Source organism: Bombus vancouverensis, chromosome 9 (genome assembly GCF_051014615.1).
Source record: "Bombus vancouverensis nearcticus chromosome 9, iyBomVanc1_principal, whole genome shotgun sequence".
NCBI lineage: Eukaryota > Metazoa > Arthropoda > Insecta > Hymenoptera > Apidae > Bombus > Bombus vancouverensis.
Genome location: NC_134919.1, coordinates 1925495 through 1941713, shown reverse-complemented (window position 1 = coordinate 1941713; position 16219 = coordinate 1925495). Strand labels below are relative to the sequence as shown.

Below are 16219 nucleotides of genomic sequence, written 5' to 3'. Positions count from 1 at the left end.
TTCTAATGTAAACCCGACATATTATATATGTCGAGTTCAGATTATGATTAAGGTTAGGGGCGTGAAGCGAATTTTCATTTGGATTAGACATTGTTGTTATGCAATAGAGAAGATATTTACTAGCGCAAATACGATTATTACAGAATTTGACAAGTAACCGTGGTAATTAGATAATCGAGATGCTAATAACAATGATCTTATGTTCAATAGCGAATCCGCAGTCAACGGGATAACCAAATGCGCTTTCTTCCAAAATCCAAGTTGTACTCCACTTGCTTGTCTACGGTACAAGTATTACTGAACTAAGTCTTTGTTAAAACGTAGAATATCCACAGAGCGTAAAGACGCTATGTATCTCGCTAATGCGACCTCACGAGAGAATGACTTTCCGTCACAATGATGCTGCAGAGGAGAACTATAATAGGGCGTGTCTAAGGACACGAGATCGTCGGATTCGTCGAGGAAAGCCTTCGTTCGGAAAGTGAGGGAAATGGACGTTTCTGTTAATTGGTTAATTTCTAGGTTGGTGGTTGAAGAAGGATGCTAACCACCCTTGAGAGAAAGTTGCTAGCGGGAAACGTCATTCGTGAGAAAAGCAGATTTTCCGTATCTCCCTGTAGTAGGTGGTAGATTTAGGGACTGTTAGGATAAAGACTGTTTGTTTGTTTGAAGGACTTTAGTTAACGAAACCCTAAGATTTATAGCGGCTCCTCAGGCTAGCTGAACATGTACTGTGAAGATGCATCGACATCTTGCTCGAAGAATAGGGTCTGTGTGTGACGAGCCACGGGACAGAAACCGTTGGAATGTTTATTGTCCCGTGCTGCTACAACTATTTCTTTTTGAGGAGAGCTATACTATTACTCCATACCTTTGTTAAGCAAAACGTTCATCCCTTGAACGCGACTACGTTCGGCGACTGGTTGTCACCTCGAGCCCAAGCTCATTGTCACAAATCTCGAACAAATACAATCGGATTGAATGACGACAATTGCTTAATAACGGCTATGGTAGAATCTAGATTACAGTATTAAGGGGTTTCCCCGAAGTTCCAAAGGGAAGGCTCCGGTGTCCTTTCATCTCCGACATATATATTCATCGTCATTTAAAAACGCGGTGTGCAAGAAAACCTATCCTAAACTAATAAATAAAATATAGACAAAAATGTTACTACTCACGGGTATAATAAATAACCGTGGTCACTATGCTCGTCAAAAATTCTACGTATATAACAAATTGCCCGTGTCGATTCGGACCTTTCATCCTTCGATATAATTGAGTGACTTGAAGAACAAAAACGCATGCGACTCACGATTAGATGTAAAGAATGTCGTGTTCGATATTGTTCTGATCCAAGGGATTCGTTATCAAGTCGTCATCAAATTGAAATCATCGAATTCGATGGAAGAAAATTTTAATAAAGCATAGAATATTTTAATTTACTCGTAATGACGGTGTTAATTACTTTAAAAGTTTGAAACAATAAAAGACTAATTTCTATTAAACAAAAATTTTTAATAATAACATTCAATTTAAGAATGAAAACTTTACAAGTTGTCAAATTTTCAAACAAATTTTATTTTTTAAATTATCTAATTATTATTTAATTAAATTATTAAATGAAATATAAGGAATCGACTTAAATAAAATAAAAAATACATAGTTATTTACATTTTTGGCTTTTGAAACACCACTAGGTCCTTTCCAGAGAACAGGAAGAAGGGGAAGAAGTGACATACCTTTAACGAAATATGAATCGTTATAATTTGTTTTGAAAAATGTGATGGTTGATCAAAAAATTTAACATAATAAAATATGAAACACTATGAGGACTTAAAACGAAATTAAAAAGAAAAAGAAATTAAAATTATAATAAACTCTAATTAGAATTGAAATTAAGATTCTAATATAAAAATTTAAAACCAGATATTAGTTTTTAATTAATAATAATTACAGCGAAAGACAAGGAATAAAGTTAATACAATACAAAGTGTGAAGATTCTTACATGCTTAAATTTAAAACACCGCTACATCCTTCCCAAAGAAGAATAAAAAAATGGAAGTTATGAAAAACCTGTAACAAAACATGTTAAATATTATAATCTGTTCTTGAAAACGTACTTGTGATGGTTAGAAAACTTAAAACAATGAAGAATAAAACTCTAATCAAACTTGAAATTTTAATAATAAAAAGAATTGAAATTCTAATAAAGTTTAATTACTACATAAAAAGTGGAACTTTAACATAATAATGACTTAGAAATTGAGGCTCTATCGATTTCCGAACGTTATCAAACATTTTTATTGCGTATTTCAAGAGCAAAATTTTAAGATTTTAGTTCGATAAATTAATTAAAATACAACGTACGACAATAGTTACATTTTTGAGTTCCAGGAAAGGCTTTATCCTCCTTGCGTGACCTGCGACTCTACTATCGAAAACGAATGTTTAACAAAAAAAAAAAAAGAATAATAGACTAACGCGTCCGTTATGTCAACTGACAATCGGCGAACACACTGACCCTAATTTCGCGTCTGATTATTATAATTACATTTAATGAAAGTTATTATGCTCTAAATCAATATTAAGCAGCAAACACTGATTCTACCGACCGCATTGTGCGCGGACATAAAAATATTCTGAAAGAAAACTTTATTAGAGGTAGGGGATAGGAAGAGGAAATTTTTTTCTTTTTTCTGTCGAGTGTTTGTTTACGAAAATACTGCTTTCTTAGAACTACGAATTAATTATTATTTATTTACCATAGGTAGAATCATATATCATATCAAGAGCACGAAAATATACACATAAATATTATACCAAAAATGCGAAAGAAAATATATCGTTAGTATATTTAAAATATTTTCAAAGTATTTTTTATTATTGTCAAATATATGTATGAATATTCCATAATACGATTGATTTGTAAAAGTTATCCGCCAAATAGAATGTCCGCCATTACAATTTCAAATATTTTATGCATTACTTGACTTCGTTCTAATGCAACATGGCGCACTTTTTCTGCCCGTTAAACAAAGCTGCGCAATACGAAAATAACGCGATATGCAGAAACTGTTTTAACTAGTCTGTGATAACGTAATTTCTCAAATGTAATAAAAGTTATTGAGAAAAACGAAATTAATAGTCCATATTATATTACAGACAATTTACGAATAATGAAGCAAAATGAGAAAGTTATTTGAATTTCTTACTCAAATGAAACAGAATCGAGAGAATCTATGTTAAATTTATGTTAAACAATCTATTCAATTTCTTCGGAAATATAATTTAATATATTCGAAAGAAAAAAATAATTTCTTTAATCTTGCATTTTTCATCTTGGTGTTCTAATAAACCGTGAATTTAGAATTTGTTATATTAGATATTAATTACGATAATATCACGAAATATTTATAAGAAATGGAGTTAATCTAAAAGTGAACAAATATTATCACATTTCGACGAAAAGTTATCAAATTTATCGTTAATCACCATGGTGTCCTCTTGACTTTCATCCCGTCCTTTCGAATTTCACAGCATCCTTCTAATACATCAAAGTTCCCCTCGGTATCATATAATAGTAATCTGCACAAAAAAAGAGCGAAATATTAAAACAAATGTGTAAAAAGAATAAATCATTTGAAAATGAAACAATGATCAGGGTCAAATTGTTTTTCGAAAACATATTGCACGAGCTACCGGCAAATGGGACAACCAAAAAGACAGTCGGAAAAACAAGGGTAATTAAATAATAGATTACAACGAAGTATTGAAGAAAAACGTACAATTAAATGAAAATAACAATAGTGTGAGTTTGAACGGTAGAAAAATGTCTACCAAAGTGCCAAAGCCACCTGTCGCGAAATGACACGGATGGATATACGTCTGATTCCTCTGATTGTCTACGCTAAACTGACATCCCATACTGCGATTTACCCGACGAGTTTGGGTTAGGGAGGAGTAGGGGGCTAGAGTTGTCGGCTATCCATACATACACGAATAGGATTCGTCAAATTCCTGGAACACTCAAGGATACGTTTTGTATATGTGTTCACACGTGTCTGGTATTGTAGAGCTCTCGTGAAAACAAAAAGTTGTTGACAAAGATTTAGTGACGCTACGATGTTCTCGTCAAGAATTTACAATTCATATAATATATGAGATATTTCAATTTTTATTTTAATTTCAATTGATAATATATTAATTATTTTATCGAATTGTTCAAAACTTTATTTTGTAGTACAGCTCGAGGAAAAAATTATTTAAAATAAAAAAACGTTGAAGATATTTGAACTCTCATAAAAGTAATGATTTCTTATTTCATTACGTCTAGTTCCACTTTGGTATTTTTTAGAGAAATTATAGAATTACGTATAATTTCGTCATATTAAGTTAAATATTAAGTTAAATATAATAATATATATATATATATTATTGACAATCATATATACTATATATATATATACATATATATATATACATATATATATATACATATATATATAGTATATATGATTGTCATATCATAAATGTGTATATCATAAATGAAACGTTACTAAACATTACTGTATGAAAAAGCATGGAATAGAATGCTAATTATTTCATTATTCAGTCCTGCAATTAATGAACTGTACGAAACAAAATCAAAGATTTAAATAAACTTATATCGAACTTATGTTTCAAAAGTTTATGATACAAGCCACCGGTAATAAAAACGATCAAATAGTCTACCAATGGAAAGAAACAGAAAAAAGTCTCGCTCTTCGACGGTAGAATGGTGGTATCCCGCTAAAAGTGAGCCTAGCCGATTCTTGATTGGCTGAGGCGACGAGGCTTCGTTTGTATGCAATGCGCGCGAGAAATTGAAATACCAAACGCCGCAAAAATTTTCTTACATTTTACGAACTTATGAACTGAATATTTTCAAACCAGATAACTATAAGAATTTGAACACTAAAGTGCACACGTATATATGCGTACATCAACAAACATGATTTCTTTAACAAAATCTTGTATTTTAACAAATATTTTCAGAATGAACATATTGTTCATTATGATTTTAAAATGCGAATTTTAAGTATTATGTGAAGACAGATAATTACAGAATTACAGATTGCTGTTACAAGCGAAATATAAAAAATTGTATGCTTATTCGTACTATGTAACAGTGCATATACGTAACCTTTCTACTTACTGTTCTACTAATAGTAATATAAAATAAAATTAAGATATAGTCCATCAAATCTAATATATCCACCATGAAATAAGATTATGATCATATAGATAATTTCTAAAATTTTCTGACAAAGAGAGGTTATTGTATAATGCATTAAATCCATATATTAAGATTAATCTTTGGAAAGCGAAGGTAATGTAACCCAAGAACTATGCACTAAATTTGAAACGTATGCGATGTGTTGAAAGTTTTAAAAGTTTCTTTCAAGTTTCAGATATTTAATCTAAATTAGAGATATATTAGTAAAACATAAAATGAAATATATATATTTACATTATAATTTTTAAACATATTCGTATTTTTAAATATCATTAAGTAAATTTCTAAATAATTAAGAATATACTGCTTCTTATTAAATAGTTACGAAATGTTTTTATTAGCGAGAAGCTATTAAAAGTGATGGTTGACAAATTGTATCGATATACCACAAGTTGACGAAGTATACCAGTAATAATTTAACAAAGCAAATTCTTCACTGCGATCTTCGAGAGAAATTCCTTGAAATTGGAATTGTTGTAACGAACGCAGCTGCATTTATAACATGCGATACAAGTACACTCTTTTATATACTAAGCTATTTGATTAATGCTAAGTATGTAAGAAATTTAAAAAGCTTTTAAAATCGTATATTTATCACTGTACTATTGATTTTCTTACCATTTCGAAATGTACAATTTTGAGAATAATTGCTATATCTTCGTTCTTAAATAATGGAGCAACTAGCGAAAAAATAAAAGAAAAGGCGAAGAAACGATGCAGAATATTAATGATGTGCGTGTGATTCATCTACATGTTTCAGTTTTGTTGTATATTTCACAATCGAACATTTTCTTTTCTCTTCTATCGTACTCTTGTATCTTGTGACGTGACTGTTTCTCGTGGGAGATAAGAGCAAGACGATATGCGGTTTCTAGCATTTTGAAAACAAAAAAGGACGAAATTGTTCGCTTTTCTTCTGTTTTCTTGTTTTTAAATAGAGGTGAAAGATAAAAAGACATATATCTACAGAATTTATTCTATTTCCATTACACTATTTTCATCTAAATCAATTGGCTTGCTGAATAAATTCTTCTTGTTTACAGGCATAGCTAATAGAGATTTGGATAGTCTAATATGGCTTATTTTCATTCTTTTTCTTAGCTCTAATACTTTCTTTAAATCTTTCTCGTCAAACCTTATAAATTTAAAATTATTCGCACACTGTAATTCATTATTCCAATTCAATAACATTTCACACTGAGTTGCATTTAAAATATCAGAAATTTCTGAAAAATAAAGGAGGGTTTGTACATCAGGATATATTGAAAATAAATTTGGCTGTAATTCCTTTCTCATTGCAGTGGCCTATAAAAGACAACAAAATAAATTAGTTAAAATATTACCATGGCTATGAATTATTTCGATTATCCTAATCATCAAAACTCCAACTCAGACTATACGTTTACTCAATGTATAATCATGCACAGGCGAATCGTCGACAGTATCACACGCTTAGAAGCACTAATGGAGTAGACAAAATATACCTCTTTGTTATAACACTCTGAACCGTCACTCTGTTGGATTCATGCAATAAATTTTACCACTATATCTAAAGTTCAATTCTTTAACTTATTTGTGAAACGTTCGAACTGCGACTCGAGGAGATCACCGGTGATTTGTCAATTTCGTGATTTGTTGTGTCTCGTATGTGACAACAGCAACGACAGCGACGCCTATCGAAAGTAAAAATAATATCGAAGTATACCTTCTTACCATGACATTTCCGGGCCAACAAACTTCAAAATTGGTTTCTTCTGTTTCAAAATATTTTTAGCTATTTTTTTTAATCTTATAATGATAACCTATTTTAAAATGTGCAATGTTTGATAAATGTACATTAGTAAAATTTCATACGAAGAAAGTTTTTGGGAATCCGTATTATATCCAGCGAGCAGAAAACGAAGACTTGACGGAAGTTGACGACAATGGAGATAAAAGTCTTTATCGTAATATTGTTTTTATTGGTTTTAACGTCAGATGGAACGGGTTTCGACAGAAAACGATCCTCCAAATGTCAAAGAGGTAACGAGCAGACTTCAAGTAAAAACGAGCAGAAGTCAACACCCGATTATTATTATTACTGCGACTCAACAGAATTTGGAGTAGTATTATACAAAAGATTCCGTATTTGCGTTCTTGTTCACCGTGCGACATGATAGGAATTGATTTCTCTTCCGCTTGTATCAGATGCGGGATGTGCCTTGCCATTGCTGAAAAGGTTGATCCTTTTTCATCAGTCTCGATTATCCTATTTCTCTTTATTCGCCTATTTTTTAAACACAAATATACATTTTTTTACGATTATTTATATTGTTGATGACATCATTTGACAAATTCTTCGAGAACTTCGCAAGGGAACCAAGACATAATGATATTTAAAATGTTTATAGCAGTTCTGAAGTAAAGAGAAGCGATATTAGTTTGAAATGATGGATCATTTCAATGACTTTATTATTTCCATTTTAGACATAACACAGGAGAACTTTATAATTTCAAAATCTCTTTGATTTTATGTATCTTTCCACATTTATTTTTCTTTTTGCATATCTGCATGTTGCCTTAATAGCTATCTACATATTATTTTAGTTGCGTTTTTCTTTTGGATCGGAAATGACTATCCTGTGTTTCGCCAATAATTTGTCTTGCTTCCTTGGTGCATTTCTAAAAGTAGTATTGATATAAATGAATTTTTTACTCCAAGAGTCAACATCACATTTTTTCGATTTCTTTTTTAGTTTACAAGAGTATAAAGCTATATATAGGCCAAAACATGTATGTATTTTTCGATAAAAGATAAATTTTTATTCAAAATCTACGAGACTGCACGCAGATATTTCAAATTGCAGCGAATATTATCACGAATACTTCGCGTTAAACATGTTATATCTTTTAACATTTTCAGAGACGCGTAAACATCCACAAGCTATTTATCACTTTATTCGATTGCATATTGTAGCGGCATATGAATCATAGGACGATGCGAATCGAGAGTAACTCGTGTTGTTGTTTTGCCTCGGGGCATTGATACCGTCTCGAGGTACGAAACTTGATAATAAACAAACTCCGGACAGAACAATATCGCCGCTACGCGCAACCGTCAACCGAAGTCGAATTTAAATTCGTTAGAAGGAGATCGTTAGAAGAGTACTGCCGATAGTTTTAAATACATTTGACTACACCAAATATCAACTCGTCTCATCACTATATACACCAACGTGTTTAATCAACCTCCACATAACCGAGAAGTGATTTCAAATTTAACCCACGTTTCTATCGACTTCGCTTTCTTCTTTATTTTGGAAGAAACGCACATTCACTATTTATCAGCTAAGCGAACTCGAAACGAATGAAAATTCCCAACCACCACGTAGACCAAAGCCTATCAGCCTTTTTCGAACCTGTAGGTTACAACGAGATTCTTAATTAATTAATTCGTTTCTTACAGGCTACAGAGTCTGAGAATAAAGAATTTTTTCTGACCGTTTTGTTACGACCTTTGTTAAAACCACATCATAGGAATAAGATAATAATACAGATCGTAATCATTATATATCGGCACGTACTGTCAATTTGATTGTGCAATTAAATAACATAATATCAAAAGTAATCAAATGTTGGGATACTTTTGAGCGATAGTGTATATGTGTAAAACAATATGATTCTATAAATTCATTAACAATAAATCAAAAACAATGCTGTGTTGCTTATTCTAGTAAACAATCCAACCATTTAACTGTAAGATATTTGGAAAGTTCATGTAACAAGCATACAATATGCCACCCGGAAGGTACCAACTACGTTCCTCTATGAAATTAGTACAAATATTTCAAGACTTATATACGATTAACATTTCACGCAACGTTTTTATAAGATACGTTAATCCGTTGAAATGACCCGTCGCGGTAAATTTATACATAGATCAGAGTTAGAAAATACAAAAGAACGATATTTTCTCTGAGTATACGAAGTTAAAATGGTGTTGGACGCAAATTAATTGGTTGAACAGAGGCGCCTTGAAGCGTACTAAAAGAGGTAGCTTACCTCGTTGAAATACCATGGAACGAAACCCTGTTGGGCAATGGGCATTCTGCTGTAGCCTGGAATTCCTTTTGCTCCCGTATTCTTCTTCTGTTTTCCGTGGTTTTTGTTACAACACTCGCGACATTTTCATTCAAACGAACACACAACGCATAAACGGAGAAAAACAAACGTTGAAGGCTACGTCGCGTCACGCGAATCACTGACGCTACACTTATACGTTGGAAACAGGAACGAAACCAATGCGGGTGCAACACGGGGCCCGTGAAATGTAAACTATCGAACTACGTATAATAGCACACGAAAGTATTTCTATTGTATTGTATATATATATGTGTGTGTGTATATTCATGTGTGTGTGTGTGTGTGCGTGCGTGCGCGCGCGCGCGCGCGTGTGTGTATTCATATATATATTATAAATTGGTTATATATATATATAAATATATATATATAATAAATATATATATATATGTCGGGTTTACATTAGAATTAGGGTTAGGGGCGTGAAACGAATCTTCGTTTGGGTTACACGTTGTCGTTATGCAATGGAGAAGACATTGACTAGTGCAAATACGATTATTATAGAACCGGACAAGTAACCGCGGTAGTTAGGTGCTCGAGAAACTAATGACAATGATCCTAGGTTCAATAACGAATCCGCGGTCGACGGGATGATAGATGAACGTACTCACAAAATCTAAGTCGGACGCGTAATATTCACTGGTCGTAAAGAGTTACTCCTTTCATCAATGAGATCGCGAGAAAGAATGTCTTTCCCGTCCCGATCATGCCACAGAGGAAAACTATAATGGGGTGTGTCTAAGGACACGAGATCATCGGATTCGTCGAGAAAAGCCTTCGTTCAGAAAGTAAGGGAAATTGGCGTTGCTGCTAATTGGTCAATCTCCATATCGGTGGTTAGAAAAAGATGCTAGCCGCCCTCGAGGGAAAGTTGCTAGTGGGAGACGCCGCTCGTTGAAAAATATGTCTCCCCTATCTTCCCGTAGTTGGGACAAAGACTGTTTGTCTGTTTGAAGGACTTTAGTTAACTAAACCTTAAGATTTATAACGGGCCCTCGAGATAGCCGAACATGTACTGCGGAGACGCATCGACATCTGGCAATCATCTTACTCGAAGAATAGGGTCTGCGTGTGGCGAGCCACAGGACAGAAACCGTTGGAATGTTTACTGTCGCGTGTCGCCACGAATATTTCTTTTAAGGAGAGCTATAGAATTACTCCATACCTTTGTTAGACAAAGCGTTCATCCCGTGACCGCGGCTACGTTCGGCGACTGACTGTCGCCTCGAGCCCAAGCTCATTATCACGACTCTCGAACAATTACAATCGGGTTGAATAACTACAATTGTTCAATTACAGCTATAGCAGACTCTAGGTTACAATGTTGCGGGATTATCCAAAATTCCAAAGGCTCCGGTGTTCTTTCATCTCCGACATATATATATATATATATATATATATATATATATATATATATTTACCGACATTTTACCGAGCATTCATTTTATAAATCTTATACATATACATATATATATATATATATATATGTATATACATATATTTATAAAATGAATGCTCGGTAAAATGTCTGTGATAAATAATTCCAATTAAAATAGAAAAATTTTTAATTGCATTGCTTCGACTATACATATACACATACTTAATGTGACTTACTTTGTATGAGAAAAATTCTGTTTGTCAATTCGATACCGAGAGCTGATAATGCTAACACACGATGAAACGATAACAGAAGAATCCGAATATTCAGAACTTTTCACGATATATGTTAAATAATATTATGAAATAAATTAAATAATTACCCCGCATTGCTTCCGGCGTACGTGTTCATGATTCTCGGCGAAACCGAATATGGCAGCAGGAAATCAACCAATCACAACTTCGGAGAAAAGTAAAGCGCGGGAAGAAATCGCGGCATCCAGCTTCCTGCGAATCTATTCTCGATCTCGATGTAAGCAGTAATCTTTCGATAATCGTTTTGCAAAATGGCGTGCCTTAAACGAAGTGTATAGTAAAATTCGTATTTGAGAGACGCATAAATAAACGATATCAGGCTATTTCCCGCGAGAAATTCACGTTCGGTTGCAACATAACATGTCACGTATATATTTTCGTCGAAAACTGATTTCGTGGGACGTGTATATGTACGTATCAAGTTACTTGTCGAAAGTTCAACGACAGACTGTGACTTTAAAACAGTAAGTGTGTAAGCCTGTGTTTGTTGTCCGAGAATTTGAAGAATCTGTCATCTTTTGTTTACGTCGGCTGTAATAGAGTGGTGTTTTCGTTTTGTGGTAACTGAATGTCTCAAACAACAAACTCGAGATTTCAATGGATCTTCGAAAAGAAGTCATAACCATTGGGCTTGGATGAGTTGTGATTTCATTAACTTTTTAATTCATAATTGATAACATAAGGTTATTGTAAGATCGATGAAAATATGGATAGCAACCAATTGCAATTGAATATCTGGCCTGTTTTGCACTATTGAAATTTTGCAAGTCACTAAAGTTACCAGCATTAATATGTTCCCTTGCACAAGTTTGACGATAAAACAAATGAAATTTTACTAATTGCAAGTTATTTGATTATTCTATTTAACGAAAAATTATAAAATCATAAAATAGAATTCTATATAATCTGTAAATCGTAACTTGTCAATCTACTAGTACATATATTATAAATTGGTAAACTTTTGTGTGTGGGGGAGGGGGTGCTAGATGTAACACTGATGCGACATTTTGAAAAATATTTAATTATAATCATGAAAGGTGTTATTGAAATATTGAATTTTTATTAATGTTCCTTGCAACTTCGATTTTGCGTACCATATTTAAAATGTACATAAGATATAAAGTATATTGACAAATAACAGTCACAAAATTGTTTCAAATGATGATAATCATCCTAATATCAACTTATCAATTGTGATCTGATAAACAAGAATTCAAAATACAGTTAAACTGTGTTCTACATACAATAATCTTTTTCGGATGAGATTTAAATATATGAACATATTGTGATATTTTGTCCATAATAACATGAATAATACAAAGTTTCGTATTACATATACTATATTTTTTAATATATTCTGCATATCTCATTTTATGACAACAGACAAGCAAACTATATTCCCATTATAAGCTTCGCTCTAATTTCGCATCGTTTCACCTGAATATATCGTGAAATTTCATCCCGTCAAAATTTTGCGTCAATCTTTTTTATCTTAAAGGATTAAAGACAGTTGCAAAACGCCACGTGTTTCGGGGTTTGTTTAAATTTCCGCCAAATGAAAAAGAAGTTTCGCGAAAAATGGTGGTTACTAACGGCACGTCTGGTTACAATTTTCGTTTACAATACTTTTGGCGAGTAAATATGACGTACTGGGTCGATACTAAGTAGTCGGTCGTCCCTGAAATTTGAACTGTTGAGAACGAGGTAATAAAAGGGCGACTGGTTTGTTGCTGTGTAACGTATACACGTTTCTGAATAGTTTTCTACTTCGAATGAAATTAACTGCTACCTGACGGAGTTTCGACGTAGCGATAAACACGCCACTGAAAAAAGCGACGAATGGGAATGGAACATACGTAAAGATTTTTTTGACAAAATAAAGAATCATTTTGTCAGATTTCAAGAAGAGTTTGGGTAAATTCAATTTATGCTATTTGCTACTTGACTTATGTTTATAACACTAAAAGTTATCTTTACAAGCTGCGAAGTGATTCAGTTTCATTCGTAATTCGGTTGCTTCCAATTTTTTCATTTTCACATTGCGTATTATAATATTGATGTTAAAATATTATTATAGAAAAACATGTTAGCAATTTAATTTTCTATTTGTTCTTTTCTCTGTTTTCCTTGTTCTCTGTTTTTGGATTTGTGGTGGATGATTTAAATAATGACGTGACGAGTTGATACTTGATATTGTCAAATATATTTAAAATTATTCTAAATACAGAATTAATCGCGCGGGAGACAAAGATTTTATAACGAATCCTAGCGGCTGCCATTTGTCGTTCACGCGCTGTTGCTAATACCGGATACGCTAATGTCACGTAAAATAACAAAATAAAAAAAGAAATTTGAGGTAAAAAATAAAAAAAAGAAACTTTTTTTTTCTAACAACAATCCACTTTACAATCCACTTCCGAACTCTAGGCGTGACTTTCCAAGACTGAAGCTCTTATGATTTGACTTTCGATCGGATCCGATTACTTTCTTTTGTCATTCCTCAACATCCCCACCGTCAATGCATTTGCTAGGCGTCCGCGGCCGTTGCCACGTGCTCTTTCTTCTAGACCCTTCGGTGGAAGGACCGTTGGGATGTTGATGGTTCATTAGACACTTTAGCGATATACATTGTCGCCGAGTGCCGCCACATCTTTATCTCCATCGTCAGTCCATCGGATTTGAAGTATGCCGGTCGTAACATTAACATTGTGGCGTCAGAGAGCACGCGTTTCGACTCGCAAAAGGCGTTTTCGGTTTGCTTCGACCACTCGAATCGCCGCGAACAGCTCGTACGTATCTTTGTTCGCGGATCCGCGTAGTTTGTTGCACGGGTATACGTTTATATTGACACCGGTGTTCACGAGGAAAGAGATCCTTGGTGCCCTGTCCGTCACGAAAATGCGACGGGATACTAAAGCCATCGCCACATGCCGCGTTTACGGACGGCTGGTCTCGTTTCACTGGGTCCAGTTGCAAGGGGCCCGGCACTTCCTTGCGCGGTCTCGAAAGGTCTCCTGGTAATAGCAGAGATCAGACTTCTGCGGTCTGTCTTTCGAACTCGATGTCAATCTTGCCTTCCGTATGTAGAATAACGATGTGAGGTGGATAGTGGGTGAAGGTGGCCACAAGAAATACTCTTGATGTTCAACAAAAAAGTTAATTAAACCATTAACAATCAACAGTCAATAATTTATGATCAACAATTAACGACTAACGATTAACTGTCAACAACAATTAACGATTAACGATTAATGATTAACTATCAAGAATCAATAATCACGTATCTCTAATTGTGTTTACTTCGCTATGACGCTTAACCTTTCGCACTCCGCAGCTCGGGGCAGAATGAATCTTTGATTCGAAACCAAATGGATTCTTTATTTTGTTGCCCCTCGATATCCCCACTACGCACGCGGTTGCCGCGTATGCATTCTTCCGAATATTCGGCGAAAGAACTGTAGGTATATCGATGGTACATTAGGCATGTCGGCCTTACGCTTTGAAGGTATAGCGCTTTGTGTCGCGAAGCCGTTGGAAAGTTCCATGGTCGAGTGCCATCACAGATGCATGACGATTAGATACAAATGCTTCAAGTATTACAATTAATAGCTGATACAATTGCAACAAAACAGATGTCCTTTATGCAATACTACTGAAATTACACAGCTACAATAATATAAGGAATACGTCTGTACTATGGGAAACATAAATAAATATACACATAGTAGCTTATACAACATGTATGTGGAGGACGATTAAACGTGTTGTTAATTAATGACTAGACGAGTTGATACTTAGTGTAGTCAAATGTATTTAAAATTATTTGCAGTACAGAGTTAGTCGTCGTTCGCTTAGTGTTGCTCGATATGTGTTTACAAGGTAATGCTTACGTTCGTTCGATATTAATTCGCTATAAGAATGTTCGATACTAACTGTCTTAACGATCGTGTTCTTTTATTTATACTCGGGGGAGTACCGGAAACTTTAAATTCAACCTCGGTTGACGATTGCACGTAGCGGCAACATTGTTTTGCCCGGAATTTGTTTATCGTTACGCTTTGCGTGTCACGTAAAAGTAATGGGAAAATAATAATAAAAAAATGTTGGGTTCTTGAACCAGAGTTCGAGATACCTTTATTCTATAATAGGATTACAAGTGTGCGATTAGATTAGATCAATATAACTAATAATTTATAAGACACTTAGTTCCTATTTCTTAAGACTTCTAATTCTATGTTCATAATTAAGAGAGTTTACTTCGTTGGAAATTTGATTGAGGTGCATTCTATACGATTATACATTATTAATGATTTTTGGAGCGTTCTTAATTTTTGTTAGGATTTCTTCTAGACTGTCAGTTAAGGGTAAAGCTATAGTTTTGAGATTTATTTTGTAAGTTATATTGGTTTTTAAGTTATTGTTTTCATCAAAAAGTTTATCTATATTTTTATTCATTAATTCTAAATCATCGTCATCCAGAGTTACAAATAGACTTCTAGAAATGGATCCAACAAAATTCAATGACCCTCTTCGGTAACAAGTGTGTGTCATAAGTTTAATATGCATTATTAAATTGTCTAAATTTCTTTCGCGAGCGCGTGTAATCATTTCATTGGAATGCGGGCATTCACTTTTATAATGCTCGTTAACATTAGTCTAAATCTCTTAATTTCGCTGAGTTTTGCATATATATCCTTAATGTCTAAACCTATAATTACGTTTACAGATTCGCTATATAAGTATGCATGAGCTAATTTTTCTTGATATATAGAACTACCGTTAAGAGGTATAACGTTTAGCTTAGCTAACTATGTAGAAGGTGAAGATCGTCCTGGAAAGTAAGGTTTAATACGGTTACCATGTATTTTCCTAATCGAGTCATTTACTATTATTTCATAATAAGGGGCTTTTCACTTTTTCAATGGTGTATGGCTCTGGCCATTCAGTATCTAACTTGTGTTATTTATGATCGTTATGAACTAATACTAAATGTCCTTCTTTAAAAATAGATTGAGGTTTGGCAATTTTAGAGAAGTTTCTAATAAATTTTCTATAGTATCCAGCTAGCCCAAGGAATGATTTTACATCTGTAGGATTTTTTGGTAGTTTAAAATTCTTTACTGCTTCCATCT

At 33.6% G+C, this 16219-nt stretch overlaps 1 protein-coding gene across 5 annotated transcripts in view; it reads right to left on the bottom strand.

The window, feature by feature from the left end:
- Positions 1–1554: 1554 nt before the first annotated feature.
- LOC117159981 (uncharacterized) overlaps positions 1555–16219 on the bottom strand; it is a 45271-nt gene continuing 30606 nt past the window's right edge. For 3 of the 5 annotated variants that reach the window (XR_013059132.1, XR_013059131.1, XM_076621206.1), the window contains exons 3-5: positions 3494–3586; positions 2007–2074; positions 1555–1739 (exon numbers count right to left, since the gene is read on the bottom strand). Coding sequence is in view for 1 of the 5 variants with exons in the window: in XM_076621206.1 (XP_076477321.1) it covers positions 2017–2074; positions 3494–3586 (151 nt within the window). In the remaining 4 variants the exon portion in view is untranslated. Of the gene's footprint in view, positions 1740–2006; positions 2075–3493; positions 3587–3786; positions 4072–16219 lie in introns of those variants that run through there. The other 2 variants (XR_013059133.1, XR_013059130.1) reach the window with 2 other exon arrangements.